The sequence below is a fragment of the Agelaius phoeniceus genome, chromosome 8 (genome assembly GCF_051311805.1).
Source record: "Agelaius phoeniceus isolate bAgePho1 chromosome 8, bAgePho1.hap1, whole genome shotgun sequence".
Lineage (NCBI taxonomy): Eukaryota > Metazoa > Chordata > Aves > Passeriformes > Icteridae > Agelaius > Agelaius phoeniceus.
This window is the reverse complement of record NC_135272.1, coordinates 19,086,842-19,108,022: the sequence shown is the minus strand read 5'-3', so window position 1 is coordinate 19,108,022 and position 21,181 is coordinate 19,086,842. Positions and strand designations below refer to the sequence as shown.

Sequence of the window (21,181 nt, the reverse complement as noted above, 5' to 3'; positions counted from 1 at the left end):
TGCTACACAGCAGTTGTGAATTGAAAGCAAAAATCAACAATGAATTACCCATACCACTGCCAAGTGCTCCACCTAAAACAGTTTTGTTATAGCATCAATTTATATTTTTTTAGAGTTAAAGGAATTTTATAAACCATACTTCAGCTTATCCTCAAAAAAGTATGTATTCTGTTTCTTGCTTAGTGTTGGAGAATTACTGAGTCTGATGGTAAGATTACTTAAGTACCATCAAATAAATAATGCATTTCTAAATTCAAAATGGAAATGCTGTACTGAGTTCTTATTTCACTGTCCACAACTTATAATACAGTTTTTCCGCTATATTTATGCATAAAATAGTGTACTGTTTCAATGGACTTACTAAATATAAAACATTTGCAAAGAGTCATTGGATACAGTCTAAATATTGAAGAAACAAATGGAGGAAAAATACTTCCCTTTTAGAGTTCAGGATGTTCTTACAATTACAACAGTTCCCTTATGATGTTAAAATTGAAAGTTGGGTTTTTTATCTGTGAAGGGGAGAAAGTAGGAAGGCAGGAGAAATAAGCAATACTTCTGTTTTACAAACCAAGTTTCAAGTACTGCCTTTCTTCTCAGTTCCTGGGAAAAAACAGTATTGTCATGTCTTTTAAAGAAGCAGGCAAGGCCTGTCTTTTCAAGAATATGGTATTGCTAAGTTATTTATTAATAAGCAAGCACCTTCAATATACTGTTAAAAATGCTGGTAAACACTGTAAAATGATTGAAAATTTACTTTATTCTAGCATCATGTAGAGTGAAACTTACAACCCAGTTCCAGGTTTGTGTGCCAGAGTTTTGTAATTGACTTGGCAGTAGGAAGTTCTGATTTATGCTCAGAGAAATCTTTGAAGTCTCTCTAAAGGTTCATTGCCCTGTCACTCATTACGGGAAAAAATACATTTTATAAGTACTTAACAAATATATATGTTTCATTTACTAATGTGATACACTGAACCCAAATATAAGCTGTTCCTCTATGAATTCCATGTAGGAATGTTCATCAATATATGATGAAGTGTGCACTTCTCCACACTTTTCCAGTCCTGGAGAAGTGTGAATTACTGTGTAATGACCTCAGAGAGATTTACTTACATAGTTGATATTGCCACTAATATTGAGCTCTACTGTATAAATTTGTACAAGGTATAAATGCATGTAAGACATTAGAAAACAACCCCTTTGTACATAAACTCACCTGAATTGTTCTTCTATATATAAAACTTCTATAAATAAAACTTATATAAAATACTCATAGGCTTGTATTTCAGTTTCATTAAGAGAAAAAAAATTGTAAGACAGCATTGCCATAGAGAAAATTACTGAATTCCAGATGTGCAGAACTTTGTCATGTGAAAAGGACTACAGCAGGGTGGAAGGAGTAAGGCATCATCATCTGAGGTCTGACTTTCTCGGGCCATGTGTAAGGGTTGTTATTAGGCTCAGCTTTTCCCCATCTGCTATGAGTGTTGTAAGAAAACAGTGCTTTAGCTGGAGGTCCCCTGTGGCTGGGCATGTAGCAGCTGTGAAGTTCTGTAATGTGAACTGCAAACTGTTCTATTAAACAGATGCCAGTTTTTACATGCCAGAATCAGGGTAGGGTGCCAGAAAAGATCAAGATCTTCCTCTGCCATCATGTGACAGACAATCCTTGCCTGAAAAAGTCTGACAAAAAAGGTGACAAAAATAGCAAGGGTGGGGCAAGACAGGAAGCAAGAATTGTTATTTTGAGGGGAAGCATATGTTGACCGCTCACCTTATGCCTCTTGTAGCTCAGGATCCTAGTGCCTTGCAGATGCTGCTAAAACCTTCCAGAATTTTTTAATTAAAAAAAATAAATTCAATAAGTGCTTATTTTATTTGATGCATTTGATTATTTTAGTAATATATTTAAGAAGAAAAATACTTGCTTCTACCAACACATAACTGTGTGTGTCAAAATGTCAAAAATTCTATTCACAAAATTTGGGAGCCTCTGGATTCAGTGAAAGGCACAAAGTATGATCTTTTCAGGTAGGAAGTAGTTGTTGCTATGTATTCTGCTTGTGAAGCTTTCAGGTGATACCTCAGCATACTGCTCTTGCTTTAAACATTTCTGCTGTAACCTGAAACTGTGCTGCCTGGAGTCTTACTAGACCAGCAGGTAAATTCTACTTGCAGTTTAATTAGTAATAAATGCTGAATAAGTCACATGATGCCATAGAGGCACTGCAGATGTTTCAGGATTTGGTCCTAAATACATAATTTTTTATTTAATATTTTTGAACTGCATTATTTGCTATACTTATTGTAAAGAACATCTGCTAGAATTGCTTATTACTCTTTTACTAATCCAGTAATACACCTGGCTTGCTCTTTCACTTCTCCCCTCCTAGTTCTGCATAGATACAATGAGAATATTTCGTATCCAGCTCAGGTGCAAAGAAGGGAATAACTGTATGACCTAAGCACTGCTCTTACACATACAAACATGAAATACAAAGGGTACTCAAAGGTCAAGAAACATCAAAGGTTGAAGACATGGATGTCTGCTGCTTGAACCTTGTTCCCGAGTCCACCTAGTAATTTAGATCATAGCAGCTTTAGGCTGACTCAGCCCAGCCTTCCAGGGGCACAGTTTTTTCTTAGCTCACGTTGAATGACTGCCAGCCCATTGTTCCTGGCTATTGTTGTCTGAAAAGACAACATGTACTAAAGATGAGAAACAGGAAATGTTCATTTGTCCTCTTTATGGCAGAAGAAATTTTCCAGATTCCACGTATTGAGGTGATTGCTCAGAAGAGTATTTTTCTTCAAAATGCGTAAGAGTTCAGTACCTGGAACAATGCTGATGACCAGTCACAAAAATGCATCACATGATTTTGTATTTTGTTAAAGCAAACACTACCCACTTTCATCTAAATGCAGAGTAATGTATGCTTCTTACAATGAATAGACTGTAAAATACTTATTTAAATAACTTATTAAGGAACATCACAGAGTTTCTTTTCTGGTTTTAGCTACATGCTAGAATATGTCTCTCCTCTGAGATGATTACTGTCCAATAACTTCTTTTTCCTTTTGTTCCCAACAACCGTGTCTTTGTAGCTTGTTACTTTTCCTCTTTTAACTGGGTCTTGGCAATTTGTGATCTTCCTTCCTACAAAGGGTCTCCTTCACACATCCAGTTCCACAGTGTGATTGCTTCCCTGCACAAGCTGATGGTGACACCACACACAACACAGGATTTGCCATGTGCAATCCATGCCAACAGGCTTTGCTTCCAAGGTCAGGTCCTCACCCTAAGCAAATTGTTCTGGTTGGTCCCTTGCAAACCCAGCCCCTGCTCAGCCCCCTCCTCTTGCCTGGGCAACTCAAAGATCACTTGAAAGCATCATTAGTAAAGAAGCAGGAAAGGAAATAGATTTGGGGAAGAGAAAGTAGTCTCAAAGTACCAATAAAAGTGACCTGATGCTGACTTCCACTGTTCATTTGTATATATTTCTTAACAGTAGAGCAATAGTGAAAGTCCAGCTGCAGGTCAGGCAGACAACTGTGCCTGGTTTCTGAGGGAAACATAAAATGCAGTTAACTTTTTGTGCCAATTATTGGTAAAATATGTGATTAATACCCTTCATGTATCTTCTAAAACTAATACCTTATGCCTACTTCCCAGAAACAGTGACTTCACTCATGTTCTATTTTTAAAACAAGAGAGAAATTATTTTCATTTTCATTGATGTTTTCTACAAAATGTGTTTTCAGGGTTTTTACTGAGTTTATTTCTGTTTATCTAAGGTTGAATACCACCCTTTCCAAAGACCTCAGGAGCTGGTTGATTATTGTAGGAGCAGAAATATTGTTTTTGAAGGCTACTGTCCTTTAGCCAAAGGTGAAGCACTCACCCATCCTACTGTCATTCAGCTGGCAAAGAAGTATGGCAGAACTCCAGCACAGATTTGCATACGCTGGAGCATACAGGTAATGGAGGGTGGTAATAAAAATGTGTCTCCTTTCTCAGGAAAAAAATGCAAATTGTTTGGGGTTTGTGCATTAAACCAGAATTTATTTAAACCAGAAGATATTTCTGCTTTCAATATGTTGATATTGTGTGAACTGGTGGCTGTACTGGAAATCTAGAATGTAGTACACAAATCATGCCAGTATTTCAAATATTAATTATTATAAATAATCTGGTTGTACAGAATAAGAGCCACCACTAAGAAATGTTCCAAAGTAGATGTTACAAGCAGTATTCCTCATCATTCTATTTCTGTCACTGAATATAAAGTACTAAGCAGTGAAATAATGTATTAAGTTGATATAAACCATGTAGTGTGTTGGAAATCAGCACAGTGTTTGTAACTGCAGTTGCAAATGACATGGAAAAATGTCAGTGTCCCCCAGAAATTGAAATTAGAACCTCAGAAGATGTGAGGAATTCATTGTAATGGCTTGAAGATAGATAATTTTCTTTAAATCTGCACATTTTATTGATGAGAAGCATAATTCTTTTCAGAATGGGATTGTCACTATTCCAAAGTCAACAAGGGCAGAACGGGTAGAGGAAAACTGCAAGGTAAGATTTGGTTATGCACTCAAGCCTGGCTAACATCCAACTGAGAGTTTTTAATATTTTGGGTTGCCTTCCCATTTTCCTTACCAGTTTTATACTGGGGTAACTCATTCACAATTGGCAAATGGGTACCATGATATGACCACAATGTAGGAAAAAAACTATAACTCACAAATATCAGAAACTACCTGGAGAGCTAATTACTGCGAATAAAGAAAAATCCATAGAAGACCTTTTGCAGTTGATTTTTGTAATTAATAGCTCTAGTTATTACCTGTGTGGTTGTAGAACATCCTAATCTGGCTATGGTTACATCCTTTTTGTGATAGGCACATTGGTCAAATGGAAGGAGTTTGGATGCTATGGATAACAGTTTATGAAAGCTTTAAAACTCACTTGGGGATAGCTCCAACATAAAGACCTTCCAAGGAAATCACAGTCCTACCTGCCCTGACTCTTCCCCTACCTTCTCCTTCTACTCAATGTGCAGAAAAGGTCCCAGCATGAAGGGGCTGGACAAAGAAAAGTGGAAATGAATGAGAACTGGCAGTGTGATTCCTCCCCCACACCTTTTCTAAATTTTCTTTTCATACCAAATGGTTTTAATTCATTACTTGCTTTGTCTCTCCATTTCTCTAATCTGAATATGTTCTTTCTTTAGGGTAGGCAAAACCACAACTTCTTTCCGAAAATATCATAGGGGTATGAACTGCTGTGGCAAATCTGGAAGAAACTTTGCAAGAAGACAGGAATCTTCCATCTGCTGTTTTTATCCTTTTGTGTGTGTGTGTAGAGGTGTGAATCAATATACATGAGAATTTCTGCAGGTGGCCATGCCTGTTTATACAGCTTCTGCCTTGACTTTTTATTCTGACATTCACACTGCCTTCTGTGGTACAAGCACAGCTGCTTGTGGTACTGTATTGGGAACCAGATCAGAGAAAAAACCAGTTTGAAAATCCTTCCTTATACTTTTGTTTTCCCCAATAATATTTGAAATCCAGATTAATTTCATTTTTTTACAGAGTTTACTCAATGGCACCACCAGTTCATTTCACACAACTCAGGGAATGTGTTACAATCCAAACTTAAAACACTTAAGGTGGAGAGCGGAAAGAACTGGCACAGTCTTTGTTGTTTATCACACCTCCCTTCTTTTTCTTTCCCTCATGTTTCTGGCTTGGCCTGAGTCTCTACCACTTCTGGTCAAGTTGGTCCTCATTAAACCCTCAGTATATAAAACATAGGGTTTCTAGTTCTGGGACTGGTCCCTGGTTTAAGCTTAAAAGCTCTTGAAAGAGCAATGAGATTTGACTACAAGGATCATTCCAGAACAGTGGTTGCTGGATAATGCAGGATGGGAGGAGCTCATTTGGCTACAGTTCAGGCTCCACAGAATCTTTTTATTTAGCACAGAAGAGCTCTGACAAAGAGAACAGAAGCAACTGCCTGATGATAATGTCTCAATAGGACACCTGCTAAGAAAGCACTGACACCATCGTTCACATTGCAGCTGTGGCCACAGGAGAAGGCAGTGGCTGTAAGAACCTGTGTTTGAAGACAGGTGAATGCTTTCCAGTTTGAGTTAGTACTGAGGCACTGTGGCACTTTTTCTGTATTTAGCTGATTTGTGCAAATTTTGTCAAAGTAGAGTCATAGAAAAGACAGACACAGCCTTTGGCTTGTTAGCTTTGTGAATGTCCTAATACCTTGTAAAAATTCTCTTTGTGTAAAGTTCTGAGAAAGAGAACTGTAACACTCTAAACTGAACATTGGGATGTAAGTGAAATACTGAGCTCATTCTCCCAAAGAGATTGCTGTCAGGATATTCCTATACCTACCTCTGGCAGAGACAATAGAGAGTGCTGTCAAAAACAGCTATGATACTACCTTTGTCTTGGAACCTTGCCTGAGGCCAGAGTGCTGCAAAACCATCTTAACATAGTGTGCAAATAAACATGAGTCACTAAAGGAGCAAAGGACCCAATGGAGCCTGTCAGCTTGATGGAGTATTTTTCTATGACAAAATATAAGAATTTTCTGAAGGAAAAATACATAAAAATTGGGCCTCACATGAAAGTGAACCTTGACCAGTTAAATACTAGAATATATGTGAGGTTGTTGATTCTGTCTGTGCTCATGATCTGAACTGTATGTGCATTCCCACAGGTGTTTGATTTTACAATAGCAGAAGATGATGTTGAAATTCTGAACGGAATGCATGATGGGAGACATGTTTCCTGGGATCCAAGTTTTATTGTGTGAATCAAGGTTTGAGCTTTTCTTTGCTTTCTCAGGGATCAGTGAGTACCATGTAATTTTAATTCAGAGAAGGTTACAGTAAGTATCTACTCAAGATAGTGATGTCTGCTGATAGTGATCACTGATTTGAAATCCTTAACATTGGCAACAGACAAAAGATATTTTTGAGGGTAACACTTTTGTACAACCCTCAAAGAGATTTTAGATTTCCATCTCAAATGCTGTTCCTCAATCCATTGAAGTCCATGCAAAGACTCCTATTTATACCACAGATCCCTTTATATATTAAAGAGCATCAGGCTGTTTAATTCAAATGAGGAGATACGCCTTGAAAAATATAGGGCAAAAGTGCTACCTGTTAGTGCGTCATATAGGTGTTGGGTATGAAATAATTTTTCAAATACTTTATTAGAGAGACACAATATATGAAGAAGAAAAAAGTGGATGAAAAAGAAGTTAATGCCATTATCATAACAGTATTTATGTTGTACAATATCCTGCAAATCTCCATGAAAAATATAATTTCATTGTAATACATAATATCTGAGGATCACCAAAAAAGTATTATGCATATCACAGCATTACTATGGCATTGACTCAGAGAGTTCTATGCATATTAGTTACTAGCCTGTAGATAAACCAAAGCAGAAATCTTTCCAGCCAAGTCCAGGTACAAATAAACTATTTGCAGGGTCAAGAGGTGAGCAGCAATCTTCAAGAGCCAAAAAGACATCTTTATTATTACTTACTGGAAATTGGGGTGAGTTTTTTTGGAGCTTTTTTTGAGAATTAGTTTAGATTTCATTTTGGGTTTGTTCAGGAAATCTCATTAAGAGACTATACTGTTCCTCACATTTTCTTATAAGACAGGTATGTCTGTAGAGAGATGAATATGGATAAATGTACCTCACAGATCTGTTTTGAGAAATATGCCTGCAGAATCTATTGGCTTAATATTCAACTTGTAGTCTCATTGGTTTGATATTTTAGGAGTTCCTGTGTCTAGAAAGGTATGGAAAATCTGATTATGATTTATATTGTGTGTGGACTTCCTGAGGCAGTTTTCCCAGTGCTGTTCTGCTTTAGTCATATTGTGAAACAAAGCTCCTTAGCTTTTTATCAAGAAGTGGCATACAGCAATCACAGATTCTAGCCTGCATTGTTTGTCCTCAAAGTGTACAGCTTCTATACAGCTTGGCTAAAATCCAGACGAATTTACCTTTTAGATAACAACTCCTCAGAATTATTGTCTAGATTTTTCTGGTAAATTTGTCCACAAAAAATTTGTCTAGATTTGCCTCTAGAATAATTTCTGTGAAAAACAAGATATTGTATGAAATGCTGCTCACTATTATCTGCACAGGGTGTGGTGTTCTGAGAAATATACACAATTTCCAGAGCAAGGTCATTTTCTAGTTTCAAGTCTGGGGGGCTCCAGTATCTGGGAATGCCACTTTAGGTGTCTAAGAACTGCTCTGTGCCTGGCTCAGCTGTGTGATGAGGGGTTCAATAGTTCCAAACAGTACGGCTCATTTATAAAATAAATGTAATTTTTAGGCATTTTTTTAGCTTTTGCATAAAACTGTGGCAATGATTAAGTAAAAGTTGGAAAGTTTGTCCAGAAATAAACCTTTCTACCAGTGGCTATCAGCTAATACTGCTTTTGAAAAGAACAATGCCTTAGCAGTATGAAAAAAATTTGAACTGTGCTGTTGAGGGACTCCTTCCTTCACAGTGTATCTGAATTAGTGAAACAAGGACTAGAAGTGAGTCATGTGCCTGTTATTTCCTAAATAAGGCTTTTGGCAGTGATGACTTTCTAAGAATTTACAAAACACAGGTTGGAGTTTCACCTCTAGTTGTCTCTAAAGAAACAGACATCACATCAACATACTGCTTCAAACATAAATGGTGTGTCAAAGGAACCAAATCTTGATGTAGGCTAGCAAATTCTAGCTCCAGTGTAACCAGAACAGTGGCAATTCGGACTGCATGGCTAGAGCTCCATGCTCATTACATCACTTCTGGGTTTTTGCATTTGATTCTGACTGACCACCTCCCTGTTCTGAGCTAATTGGAATTAAACCAGATTTTCTTCCCAATGCCTCACATAGGTGACCTTAGTCTAGTGTGAGAATGGCTGTGAGTTCAGTAATATATTTTAGTGTTCCTTCTGTCAAAGAGATTTTACAATGGTTTTGGTGTCTGCACCTGCTTTTACAAGGAAGGCAAGCCACGATTTTCTCAGGCTTGATCATGGTATCTTAAGCAGTTCAGTGAGTAATGAGAGGAATAATCAGGAATAGTATTACTAAAAAAGCATTCTTCTTAAGCTGTGGCAAGTTACAGTTTTAATCTGATACTTTTCTAATTACATTCAGGGCAAATTATTGTTGTTTCAGGCCTTTTTTCTGTGGTGGGGTTTTGTTCATTGTTATTTTGTAGTCTTTCCTAGAATTTCTATTGCTGCCAATTAGTGTCTTTAGAACTACAGAAGAGTTTAATTTTAGCTATGTACTAAGTGAGGTGTAATTTGAGACGACACAAGGTTTTAAGTGCTAGGACTCAGCTCACCAAGCTATCTTTCTCCCAGGTGTGATGAGCAGTTTTGCACATCGTGCCTCACTAATAGCCATTGTTTTCTGTTAGGAGCTATAATTGCCAAAGAGACTGAAACCCTGTTATCTCCTGTGGCCTTGGGATAGATCACTGAAGCCTCTTCCTTTGACTGTGGTATTTACAAGTTTTACATCATGTTTGTTAATTTAGAATCTTTGAGCAAGTCCTCTTTTACCTTTGGTGAGGTTGCAGAAGGAAAGACAGACTCGGTGGATTCATATTTTGTGCCCCTATCTACAACTACATTGGGGTTACTCTGGCAGTAATAATTTTCTTCTTAAGCAAAGGCTGCTAAAGAGTAAGTCCACATCACCTCATCTAAATGAACCTTTCTAAAGTACTCCCAACACTGGTCAAAGAAATGAGACAACTAATAAGAAATTGACAAGTGAACACTAATGAGATTTAGGAATAGCAGGGAGGAGTAATTTATGGTAAGAGACGCAGAACACAGAGGACCAAAAGGGTATAAAAGTGGTGGACATACAAAACCAGAAAGTTTATTTCTGTTTTTTATTTCTTCTTCGGTCAGTTACCCTAAAGGTGGCCATTTTTTAAGATTTTGCTTTGGTTTAAACTCAGAATTTATCCGTCAAGTGAATTCTTGGAATTATATGCATATTCTTCCCCAGAGTTGAAATTCTTCCTCTTGTTCTTATTTCTGTAAAACAAACTTCCCCTAGAGAGAAAATTTGTTCACCTTTCTACAGTGACCATTTTCAGGATGCATCAATGCATCCATTTCATCTTTGTAACCCATCACCTTGCCAATAGGATCAGGGAATACACCAGAGAACTGAAGGCACTTTTTCTTCCCTATCATTATGTCATTTATGGCAGTGACTGATTGGGACGCTCCTTTTCTGTTGAGATAAACCATTACTTGAAATAGGATGCAATTTATCAGTGCTATCTACCTAAATGCAGTCAGCTGCCTTTGCAAGAGCTCTGTGACTCATAGTGGAAGGAAACTCTTGAAACAAATAAGGAAAAGAAAAATATAAACTAAAAGTCAGTGAAAAGGGTGAGGCCATTTTCTGTGCAGCCAAGTAGCTTCCTGCCTGACTCTGAGTAGCTCCCTCTCCTATTTTTCTTGTTTCTTTCTGGTTTTCATCTCTTATATTACTGGAGATGAAGGCACCTGAGAATGTTTCCTAGGAAAATAATGGAAATAGGTTTTTAACGTGAATATTCAGGAATTTGTTTTTAATCAGGCTGCAGAAGTGTTTCTATCACACCTGTCCCCCCAACATGACTTCCAAGTCATTATTTTCTGAGTAGCACATGTAGAAAATAAGAAATAGAAATAATTGAAATATTTCTATTTCTATATGGAACTATTTCTATAAGAATATAAATAATTTGTGAACTGGTAAGTTCATAGGTCTACTAAGCCAAGCCGACTGCATAATATTCACACCTCTGTGGTTAACCCATGCTTTTGAAAATGGGGGTAAAGGTGGTGTAGCTCTTGCTGCTGCTGATTGAATTCAAGGCAGTTAACTCTTTCCACATTGCCACATCCATCCCAAAGCTTTGAAGCTTACCTCTCACTATTGTGCATTGGGTAAAAATTACAGATAAGCCAACCTTCTGATAATTTTTTGTATGCTGTGGTGGGAGACTTTTTCTGTACCTAGTTTTTTAACTTTTTGCAGCCCCCAGTAGGATATGTAGAGAGAAGGTGTTAGGTGTGTGCCCTGCTCCCGGTGCCGCAGCGTGTCCCTCTGTAGGCGCTGTGGGTGGGGCTCAAGGGAGCCCGGCAGGGACCGATGGCAGCAGAGCTGTCGCTGTCCCCAGGTGGAATGTGTCCGATCCTGACCGTGGCTTGGCCACCCACTGCCCTCTGAGAAACATTCTGTAGTTGAACTACCAGTAGGAAGTTCAAGAGTATATTAGCAGTTTTATCATCATGTTAATGATTGCTTTGTATATTGAAGTGTGTTAATTTTTGGGTACAATGATATCCATGCAAACTATTGCATGCCAATTTCTCAACCTCTTCAACTCTTTCCCTTCAGACTTGAGCTTTTCCTAATAATATATTCAGCTTAGTGGACTAAAAATATAGTGCAGATTCTCACAAAAATGAATATAGTAAACTTTTTACGGTTGCCTTTTTAAACAAAAGAGGCCATTTAATTAATATTATTTATCAATGTCAAGAACTTAAAACCAGACCATCTATTATTAAGTTATAGAATACTAATACTGAAAAAATATGTGTGCTTTAATCTTTGCAATGTTCTCATTACTTTTTTTTCCCCCAAACCAGGTTTTTGATTCTAATCTGAGGAAAGAAGATATGAAATTTTTGAAAACTGAATATCAACAGAAAATTAATTTATCTAACCTATTCCCTGTGGAAAGAATAATTTAAAACCAGATTGTTCTAAACTGGAAAAGCGATTTAACTGGAACATTGATTAATTTTAAACTGAACAATAAATCTGAATTGTTCTCTTAGGTACTCAGTATACTGGAGAATCAGTATAAATGGTTTGTAGTTACTCTTATGTAACAAATTAATAAAATAATTTAATTTAGTCTTTGTAGCTTTCTTACAGATACAGAAATACTTTCAGTGTCTTCTCTGCTCTCTTAGAACTTTCTGGTATAGTCTCCCAGTATGGGTTCTCTCACAATATTATAATTTTCTTCTGCCTGCATTACTTCATTTAAGGTGTCATTTGAACCCATCTGAACACATTAATTAGGCATATTTTTTTCCTTACAGATTTTGAAAAGTATCAATTACTTGAAGGCACGTAAGAGCATGCTACAATGCATGTAAATCTTGACAAGTGATTCAAAATATGGAATATTTGTGCAAGGATTGCAGCAGAATAATGAATCCAACTTTTTTATTTCTTCTAGTCATGAGAATTTTGGGGGATTCTGCAGGCCATTCTTGGTATTTTCTTGGTGACCAATCCTGCACTCTGGTACTGTTTCACAGATTTCCTGTCATGACCCAGCATTTCAGAGAGGAATGGCTCCCTCTGTGACCTAGGTTGCATCAGGATGAATTAAAGTAGTTTTTGCTTATATGGACAAAGACTTTTGAAAAATGCAGAAGAATGACGGGTTGGAGAAAAATCCTTTGCTAATCTCTCTCACAGGGATTGTCACTATCTTTTCAAGATGGATAGTGTTCAGACACTCCTCTGATGCAATTGTGAGTTGTCCAGCTGCACTAGGAGAGTTCGGTCTGGTGGTGTCAGAGGCCACCAGTCTTTTGATATGCAGGCATTGGGTGGACCCCAGCTTACAGCTTCTCTTCTGACAAGATCAAAGCATTTTCCTGCAAGGAAATTGCTCTGTGACTAGCCAGGTTTCTGCAATCCCTACCACACTAAGCTCTCACTGGAAGTTCCACAAGAACTTTGGCTGTCACACAGTATTAGTTTGTTGTTCATGACATTCCCTAAAATGGGAGTTTCTGCTCATCCTGAAAGCTGCGTAAGAGCATTTACATACTCAGATCCCTGTGAAAAATGTGTCTGTCTCTTTATGCTAGTAGACATGTTGTAGAACATTTTTTTTAACCAGTTTAGCCAGGTGAGGCATCTGTTTTGTGTCAGTTTGGTGTCCTGATATGTGCAGCCTTCCTGCTGGCATTTGACAGAAACCCGCAATCTGGTTATTTCTGAAATGCATGAATAACACTGTGTTGTTCTTTCTCCTTATTCTGACCATAGGCAACTCCAGAGTTCTCAAAGGAGCCATGTATACACTGGATTTCTGTAGTAGGAGTGCAAGCTTCCTTATCAGTGGACGAGGCAGTTGGAGAGGTACTGAGAAAGAGTTCTCATTCTGTTGGTGGCTTGTTCTCTGGGTGAGGCTGGAGTGTAACCCTGGTGTAAACCCCCTTACTAAATACTTGCCAGCTACTACCGTTTTGATAGAGTTGGCTGGACCAGCCTGAGTCCTGTGTTTGTGTTTTGGCCCTTGTGAGCAGGTTAGAACCTGTGCAGTTGAGCCATGTAAACCTATCTTTTCTGAGGGTTTAGACAGCCTTCAGTGCAAATCCAGCTGATCTGACTCCCTTTGCCTGTGAAGAGTGAAGCTGTATTTCAGTTTCCTCACTGCCAAAATGTCAAGAAGGCTGTAAATGTGTGTGGTTGTCTAAGTGTAATGATGCTTTTTATGATACAAGTACCCACCTTTCGGAATGGAACTGAAATTGCTTATTGCCTGCATATTTTGTCCAGTGCAGCACCTGGATTGGGGCAACTCCTTGTATCACTTTAGGCTGAGAGAGGCAGAGGTGAAGGACTTGGGGGTGCTGGTGGATAAGAGGCTGCAATGCAAGCTTGCAGCCCAGAAAGCCAATTGTATCCTAGGCTGCCCCATAAGGAGTGTGGGCAACAGCTCAAGGAAGGGGATTCTGCCCCTCTGCTCTGCTCTGCTCTGGCCAGACCCCACCTGCAGTGCTGTGTCCAGCTCTGGGGTTCTCAGCACAGGAAAGACATGGACCAGACATGGTCAGAGCATGTCCAGAGGAAAGATGCAAATAATGATAAGGGGCTGGAGCACCTCTTATGAGGAAAGGCTGAGCTGGGTTTGTTCAGTCTGGAGAAAAGAAGGCTCTGGGATTACTTTCTTGTGGTGCTTAAGCATATAAAGGAAGCCTTACAGGAAAGCTGGAAAGGGACTTTTTACAAGAACATGGAATGGCTTCAAACTGAAAGACTGTGGGCTTAGTTTCAATATTGATAAGAATGTCTTTGCTGTGAGGGTGGTGAGGCCCTGGAACAGGTTGCCCAAAGAAAGGGTGGATGTGCCCATCCCTGGAAGTGTTCCAGGCTAGGTTGGATGGGGCTTTGAGCATCCTGGCCTAGTGAAAGGTTGATCTTTTATGGACCTTAAAGATCACCAAGTTCCTATTCCTGCCCATGGCAATGGAATAGGAACTGGGTGATCTTTAAGGTCCATTCCAACCCAAACCAGTCTATGGTTCTGTGATTCTACACAACCTCTGACAATTTGCTGGATGTCACATCTCTGAGCTGGTATCCTCTCAGCTGGTAACCAATAGCCTGGACATGAAAGCCTGCACATCTGACTAATGAAACCCTGAATCATTCTGTCCTTTAATTAAAGCATGTTCCTTTAATATGTTCCTCTTACTTAAAATGATGTGAGAATTATTTCCTAGAAGAAAATGCCTAATGAATGCACATTTATTTAGTATTTTCTATGTATTAGATAATAAGGGGGAAAGCTTGAAATATCTGGGGTATGTTGGGCAGTTGCAGGGGATACATATGTTAACCTCAAGCATGATTTATCTCATGTGCCTTTTCTGACAGTTGTGACTTAACGGCTGCATTTTCCTCCAGGCTCTCAGGAGGATAAATATCTTCAAGTTTCTAGCTTTGTGGTAGAAGAGTAAATGTCTGTTTGCCAGTGTAATTTATCTGAGTCATTCTGGGAGAGGTGAAGCAATTGAAGCGTGACTATTAGCATAAATAAGAGAGGGACCCTCTTCCTGAGGGTAGAATACTTGTACTGTCTTACAGAGGAAAGCTGCTTCCCTATAACAACTGCTACAGCTAATTGATGGGCAAAATGCTTTAAACTGAAAGAACCACTATATTGTGCTTTGGCCTACTGTGATATTCTTTTACATTTCAATTTGGAGTTAACAAGAGCAGAGCAAGGAAGGAAGAGGAATATTTCTGCAGCAAGTGCAACGGTAGAATACCAGAGCTGGCATTTCACATACACCAAAAGTGGTTTTTCTTTTAAAAAGAATATACAATATATTCTTTTTAAAGAGTGTTAAGTAGTTGCCCTTGCCAATTTTGTTTCTGAAAAAATGCATAAAAAAAACTTTTCTTCATACTTTCAAACAGTTGTTTTACAACATCCTCTGAACACACAGAGTTTTGGGGTTTTTTTAGTTTTTGGGTTTTGGGTTGGGTTTTTTGAGTTTGTTTGTTTGTTTGTTTGTTTGGGGTTTTTTCATGTGGAAACACCAAGACCAATTCCGGAGGGAGCCGCTGGTGAGTCACTCTGCAGGCCAGGAGTGCGGGTAGCAGCCACCGGGCCTGCCACGGCAAAAACACACCTTGGTTGTAGTGAGAAAATGGAAGAGCTTCTTCCAGGTGTTTCCTTAAACATGACTTACACAGTCCTCGAAGAGGGACAGCTGAGGTAGCATACGGGATGCTGCCTTTGGCCATGGCCTTTCTGGGCCTACTCGGGGCGCGAAGCTGCCCCCGGCGCCCCGCCAGGCGCAGGAGCCGTGCTCGGAGCCGGCCGGGCCGTGCCAGCACCTCCTTCCCCGGAATGCCGGGTGCGCCCGGTGCCGAGAGGCGGCTCCCAGGTCAGGGAGGCCGGAGCCCTGCGTCCCCCGGCCGGCAGGGCGAGGGGGTCCCGCGGGGGAGTTCTTCGCCTCACGCCTTCGTGTGCCCCGCTGCTGCCCCACGGGGTCCGTGCCAGCCCGCCGCTGCTCACGCCCCGGCGGGCGGGACGGGGCAGGGCCGGGGTGGGCGTGCACGGAGAAGACGGAGTCGGAAAAGGGTTGGGCAGCAGCAGCAGAAACATTAAAACGACCGAGCCCCCCAGCCCGCCCACCGGAGTTGTTCCGCGGGCTCGCAAGATGTGCGGGGCCGGTCTGGGCTCCGCGCCGCGCTTCAGCGAGGTAAGGCTCGGGGAGCCGCGCACTCCGCGCTTCAGCGAAGTAAGGCTCGGGGACACCGCACGGCAGTCCCAGCGCTGCGGTCCCCGCTCGGCGCGACCCCCGGGGCCACAAAACAAAATAGGAGGGGTGGGGGAGAGGCTACCTGGACGCCGGCGTGCCCGGCTGCGTGCCGCGGCCAGTGGAGGCGGTGCGGGACGGGAGCCACGCGCGCTGGAGACCGAAGCGGGACCGGAGCGGTGCGGGTCTGAGCCCCGGAGCCGTGCGAGACAGGAGCCGTGCGGGACAGGAGCGGTGGGAGTTTTATGCCCGGGAGCGGTGCAGACGGGAGCCCGGGAATGGTGTAGGGAGCCGAACACACTGCCTTGCACCGCTTAGGCTGTAATTTACCAAATCTGCTTGTTCTTCTTTCCTTGCGTGATATTATGTGTTTAATTCTTTTTAAATGTCCACTACAAAACCTTTATGTATAAAGGGGGCTTCCTCTGTATGCGTATTCCTTAATTATGCCAATTTCAAAAGCTTGTAATACTAGTTATTTAAATGCAAGGGTTTTTTTGACATTCTTTGTTTCAGACCCATGGAATGGGTTTGCTCTCCAGCTTAATTCCATGTTTTTCTAAACTTTTTACTGCTGTGGGCTTTGTAAAGTATATTCTTACTTGTATTTAGCAAGGGCACCCCTTACCTGTTTACAGCTTTGAGATGAGCTCTTATTTATATTTACATCAGTGAATTTACCACTGTTTGAGATGGCATCAGTAAATTGCATAACTACCCCCTTCCAAAGTGTATTCAGACTTTATTAATGGAGAAGAATACAGGTCTTCTGTCAAGTAATTTCTCTGCAGACTTTCATACATTTAGAGTTAAATCTAATCAAGCAAGCCCTTCTCTTTTTAATCTCTGCTGTTGCATTTCCCACTGAAGAAAAAGTGCTAGAACTTACTGCCGGGGAGCTTTGAGATCTTTTGTGTTGGAAGAAGTCCAGTAATAGAGTCCTTGCTGACTCCAACTTGTTCAGTTCTACATGCCAGAACTTTTTTTGTCTTATTAGCTTTACCTATTGAATATGCCTAACCACCTTTTAAACATAGTTTACCAGCTGAATGAAACTGATTCATGTGTGAATACATTTATGACTCTGATGCACAGTTAAAACAGCAGATTATTTTAAACCCTTTAGCATTTGCTACACTATTTGTCTTCCTTCTTTAAAGTCTGGGTTTTGTGCCTCTTGTTCTCAGGTCTGCAGTTTTTGAGGCCGTGCAGCAGTGCCGGGCAGGCTGTGGGGCCAAGGAGCTGCCGGGGCAGCCACCGGGTTTGCGGTCGGCGTCACCATCCGGTGGCCGCTGGGGGAGCAGTCCCCAGCCAGGCACCATGAACTCCGGCACCACTGCCCCGCAGAAGGTCACCAGCAACCCCACCAACACCGATGTCAACTATGTCATCAAAGAGCATTATAATTACACGGGAAAGCTAAATGAGAGTGTGGACACTGGAATTAAAGTGACGTCGGTGGTTTTTATCATCATTTGCTGCTTTATAATCTTAGAGAACATTTTTGTCTTGCTTACCATCTGGAAAACCAAGAAGTTTCACAGACCCATGTACTATTTCATTGGGAACTTAGCTCTTTCAGACTTGCTGGCTGGTGTGGCTTACACTGCCAACCTCCTTCTATCTGGACACAAAACCTACAGCCTGACCCCCAACCAGTGGTTTGTAAGAGAAGGCACCATGTTTGTTGCCTTGTCAGCTTCTGTGTTCAGCTTGTTGGCCATTGCCATTGAGAGATACATCACCATGCTGAAGATGAAACTCCACAATGGCAGCAACAGCTTCCGCTCCTTCTTGCTGATCAGTGCGTGCTGGGTCATCTCCGCCATCCTCGGGGGGCTCCCGATCATGGGCTGGAACTGCAAGAACCTCTTGTCCAACTGCTCCACCGTGCTGCCTCTCTACCACAAGCACTATATTCTCTTTTGCACAACCGTTTTCACTGGCCTTTTGTTATCTATTGTGGTCCTCTACTGCAGGATCTACTCCATGGTGAGGACTAGGAGCCGCAGGCTGACATTTCGGAAAAACATTACCAAAGCTACCAGGAGCTCAGAAAAGTCACTAGCCTTGCTCAAGACAGTGATCATAGTCCTGAGTGTCTTCATTGCCTGCTGGGCTCCTCTGTTCATCCTCCTTTTACTGGATGTGGGGTGCAAAGTGAAGACCTGCCCAATCCTCTATAAAGCAGAGTATTTCTTAGTACTGGCCGTGCTCAATTCAGCCACGAACCCTATCATCTACACCTTGACAAACAAAGAGATGCGGAGGGCTTTCATCAAGATTTTGTGCTGCTGCACATGTCCCCCAGCAGATTCTGGGACCAAATTCAAACGGCCAATCATTGGGGGCATGGAGTTCAGCCGGAGTAAGTCTGACAACTCCTCACACCCACAGAAGGAGGACGGTGACCATCCTGAAACCATCATGTCTTCGGGCAATGTTACCTCATCTTCTTAGGAGTAACCATGGGGGTGTATTTCAGAGTCTTCCTCTGAAATCAGGGAGCTGGGACGCCTCCTGCTCACAGCAGCAGCGTTGGGCTGAGTGAGCAAGTAGCATTAGTTCTAATGAGGCAAATGGTGCACTTGCGAGGCTGGAGTTCAAGAAATGGGACACACTGTTCTGGCTTGAAAATCTTTTTCCCTGGAGCATGTTTTGTCTTTGCGCTGAGGCAGCTCAGGATTGTCAGGCACATTCATATCCTGAAATCTCCTTAGTAACTCTGAAAGACTGATGCCTTGGTGAAATGATGCCTGGTGTGTGTGAGAGAAAGAGAGAGGGGGAGGAGGGAAAGGGAGAATGAATCTTTTTTTTTTTTTCCCCTGTGAGAAGAATGTGAAGTTTTTTCTCTTCACAGCAAACCACTGACACAAAGATCTTTCTGTACTGAATTTAGTGGTGGCTCTGGTATCGTTGGTAAGAAGTGTGTTTGTTTAGTACATAACATGGAAGGAGATCACACAAATATAACTTAGACCACATACAACCATAATTGGCATAATTTTGCAGAGCTTTTAGTTAAGTCATAAGGGTTTGTTTGCAGAGTCCAAAGCTCTTGGGGTTTTACTTAGCAAGATCATAGCTGTGAATTTTTGCTGTCAGTCTGTATTACATTTGAAGACCACGAGCTAGATTCTGCAGTTACTTTCGCCTGTACAATTCCATTGGCTGCGTCAGACTTAATGGAGTAGCTCAGAAGGGCATTTGGCCCCATATTTTGATTGCCTTTTTATTCTATAGCATTAAACTGCATTATCACGAAAAACGCAAGAATGAACTAAATATCATTTCTCTTCAAGATGACTTGAACACCTACAAAATAGTAAAAAATACTATTGACAACAGTGGGATTTTTGCCTAAGTAAGAAGAGCTAAAAACTGAAGGGGAATTTCAGTGTCAGTTTCACAGTCTTTCCAAAAGTAAGGTTCAGTTGGAAAATCAGAAAAGAGTACGTCAGGTTTCAGAAAAAATAAAAAGAAAGTTGAAGTGAAATGACTATAGATAAATGCACTTCCATAACAAAATGCAATACATTTTGACACATTTTATTAATGTTCATAATTTCAGCAAAGATATCTGTATTTTTTAATGGAAGAAGTACCTGTTGTTAAATTGAATGTATTTGTTTTACAGCATCATTTTTACTTCTCTATTTTTCTAACCTGTGCTAATGGGGTTGAATGTGTCCAATGTAAATAAGATACAGGAGTCTTCATGCGCCTAGAGTTTTACTATAACAAATGTGGTATATCTGGGATAGCTGAGAGCAATTGACTTATCTACAGTCATCAGCAACTCCTAGGACTGGTATTTTATAAAGAAAATGTATTGCCTTTGTAGTAAAATTTCCAGTGCAATTAAACTGTTTGGGGTTTTTTTTCTGGTTTAAAAAATAGTATTTAAAATGTTTCTGACTTTTATTGTTCAATTTGCACATAGCTTTATTGACTTCTAAACATTAATAAACTGATTTTTTAAATGAGTCTATTATCAGATTACTAGCAGTTTTGTACTATTGTGGTGGTTTCATGCCATGTGTGGTTTCCACAGAAGTTAGTGAAAGAATTCCTCCATTTTAGTACATGCTGGGATTAAGTCCATTCTGTGGGGACATAACGTGTAATGTCACAGGATCATGTAAAATACTAAACTAATTTTAAACTATAACTTTCTTGTCAGCATGTGCTGTATGGCTGAAATGCCACTAGAAGAATCTCTACAAGAGCAATTCTCCTCTAACAGCCAATGAAGTACAAACAGAAGGAAAACCAGACGGTTTCTAGTTTTACCATGACTGCCTAGAGTAGAAAAGTAATTCACTTGTATCACCAATATAATTCATAAGTTCAAGTCTCAGCCTATTGCAAACGTCAAGGAAGTTTATGAAACACAGGATGGTGGCTCAGCTGCGTGAGCGCTGCAGCTCCGTTGGGTCTGCCAGCGAAGGCCGTGGCAGTGTCGTTCAACAGATAGTGCCTTACTTCTCCCAAAGGTTTGACTTCCATTTCCTTTCCACAGGCCATTCCCTCTCAGAATTACTTTTAAGTTCCATGGAGCCCATACCGGATGCAGTTGGAGAGTGAAGATAAACCTCACCTTCTCGTACTGTATGTCATCGCTGTGCAGGGCTGACTGTGGGAAATGAGAGCCTACTCACCGAGGAAGGCTCTGGGTCATAACCTCACTTCCTGAAGGAAATTCCAAAAATGCCCTGAAGACAAAAGAGTGGAAGCAGGCTGGAATTTCTCTCCATCTGTCTGCCTGTATGGAAGGAATGATTTCATGTGTGCTCACTTCCTAGCCTTTTAAATAGTGACCTGAACGGGGCTGAAAAAAGCGTCAAATCTGTATTTGTGCACAAGATAAAGTGTCTCTTGTCAGGCCTTCATTTGGGCAGGGATGGTTTACCCTGGGTGCTGACAGTCATGAGGGAAAGCACTGCTTTGTCCCAGGGATAAAGTCACTTCTGTGCAGAGCACCAAAAATGTATAAACCATGGAAGCCCAAGTTA

General features: G+C 40.7%; 2 protein-coding genes across 5 annotated transcripts in view; both read left to right on the top strand.

Annotated features, from left to right (window-relative positions):
• LOC129124014 (putative oxidoreductase YtbE) overlaps positions 1-12,003 on the top strand; it is a 45,870-nt gene extending 33,867 nt beyond the window's left edge. For both annotated transcript variants that reach the window (XM_077182156.1, XM_054638712.2), the window contains 4 exons: positions 3,799-3,981; positions 4,520-4,579; positions 6,746-6,847; positions 11,733-12,003. In XM_077182156.1, coding sequence (XP_077038271.1) covers positions 3,799-3,981; positions 4,520-4,579; positions 6,746-6,841 — 339 coding nt within the window. In that variant the 3' untranslated portion in view covers positions 6,842-6,847; positions 11,733-12,003. The remainder of the gene's footprint in view (positions 1-3,798; positions 3,982-4,519; positions 4,580-6,745; positions 6,848-11,732) is intronic.
• A 993-nt stretch (positions 12,004-12,996) lies between these two features.
• Positions 12,997-20,152, top strand: S1PR1 (sphingosine-1-phosphate receptor 1). 3 transcript variants are annotated; one of them, XM_077182146.1, is made up of 2 exons: positions 12,997-13,251; positions 17,354-20,152. In XM_077182146.1, the coding sequence occupies exon 2, from the start codon at positions 17,487-17,489 to the stop codon at positions 18,624-18,626; it is 1,140 nt and encodes a 379-aa protein (XP_077038261.1). In that variant the 5' UTR covers positions 12,997-13,251; positions 17,354-17,486; the 3' UTR covers positions 18,627-20,152. The 3 variants fall into 3 exon arrangements, with proteins under 3 accessions (XP_077038261.1, XP_054494633.1, XP_054494634.1); XM_054638658.2 differs by lacking the exon at positions 12,997-13,251 and adding an exon at positions 14,376-16,148; XM_054638659.2 differs by lacking the exon at positions 12,997-13,251 and adding an exon at positions 15,697-16,109.
• The last annotated feature ends 1,029 nt before the right edge of the window (positions 20,153-21,181 follow it).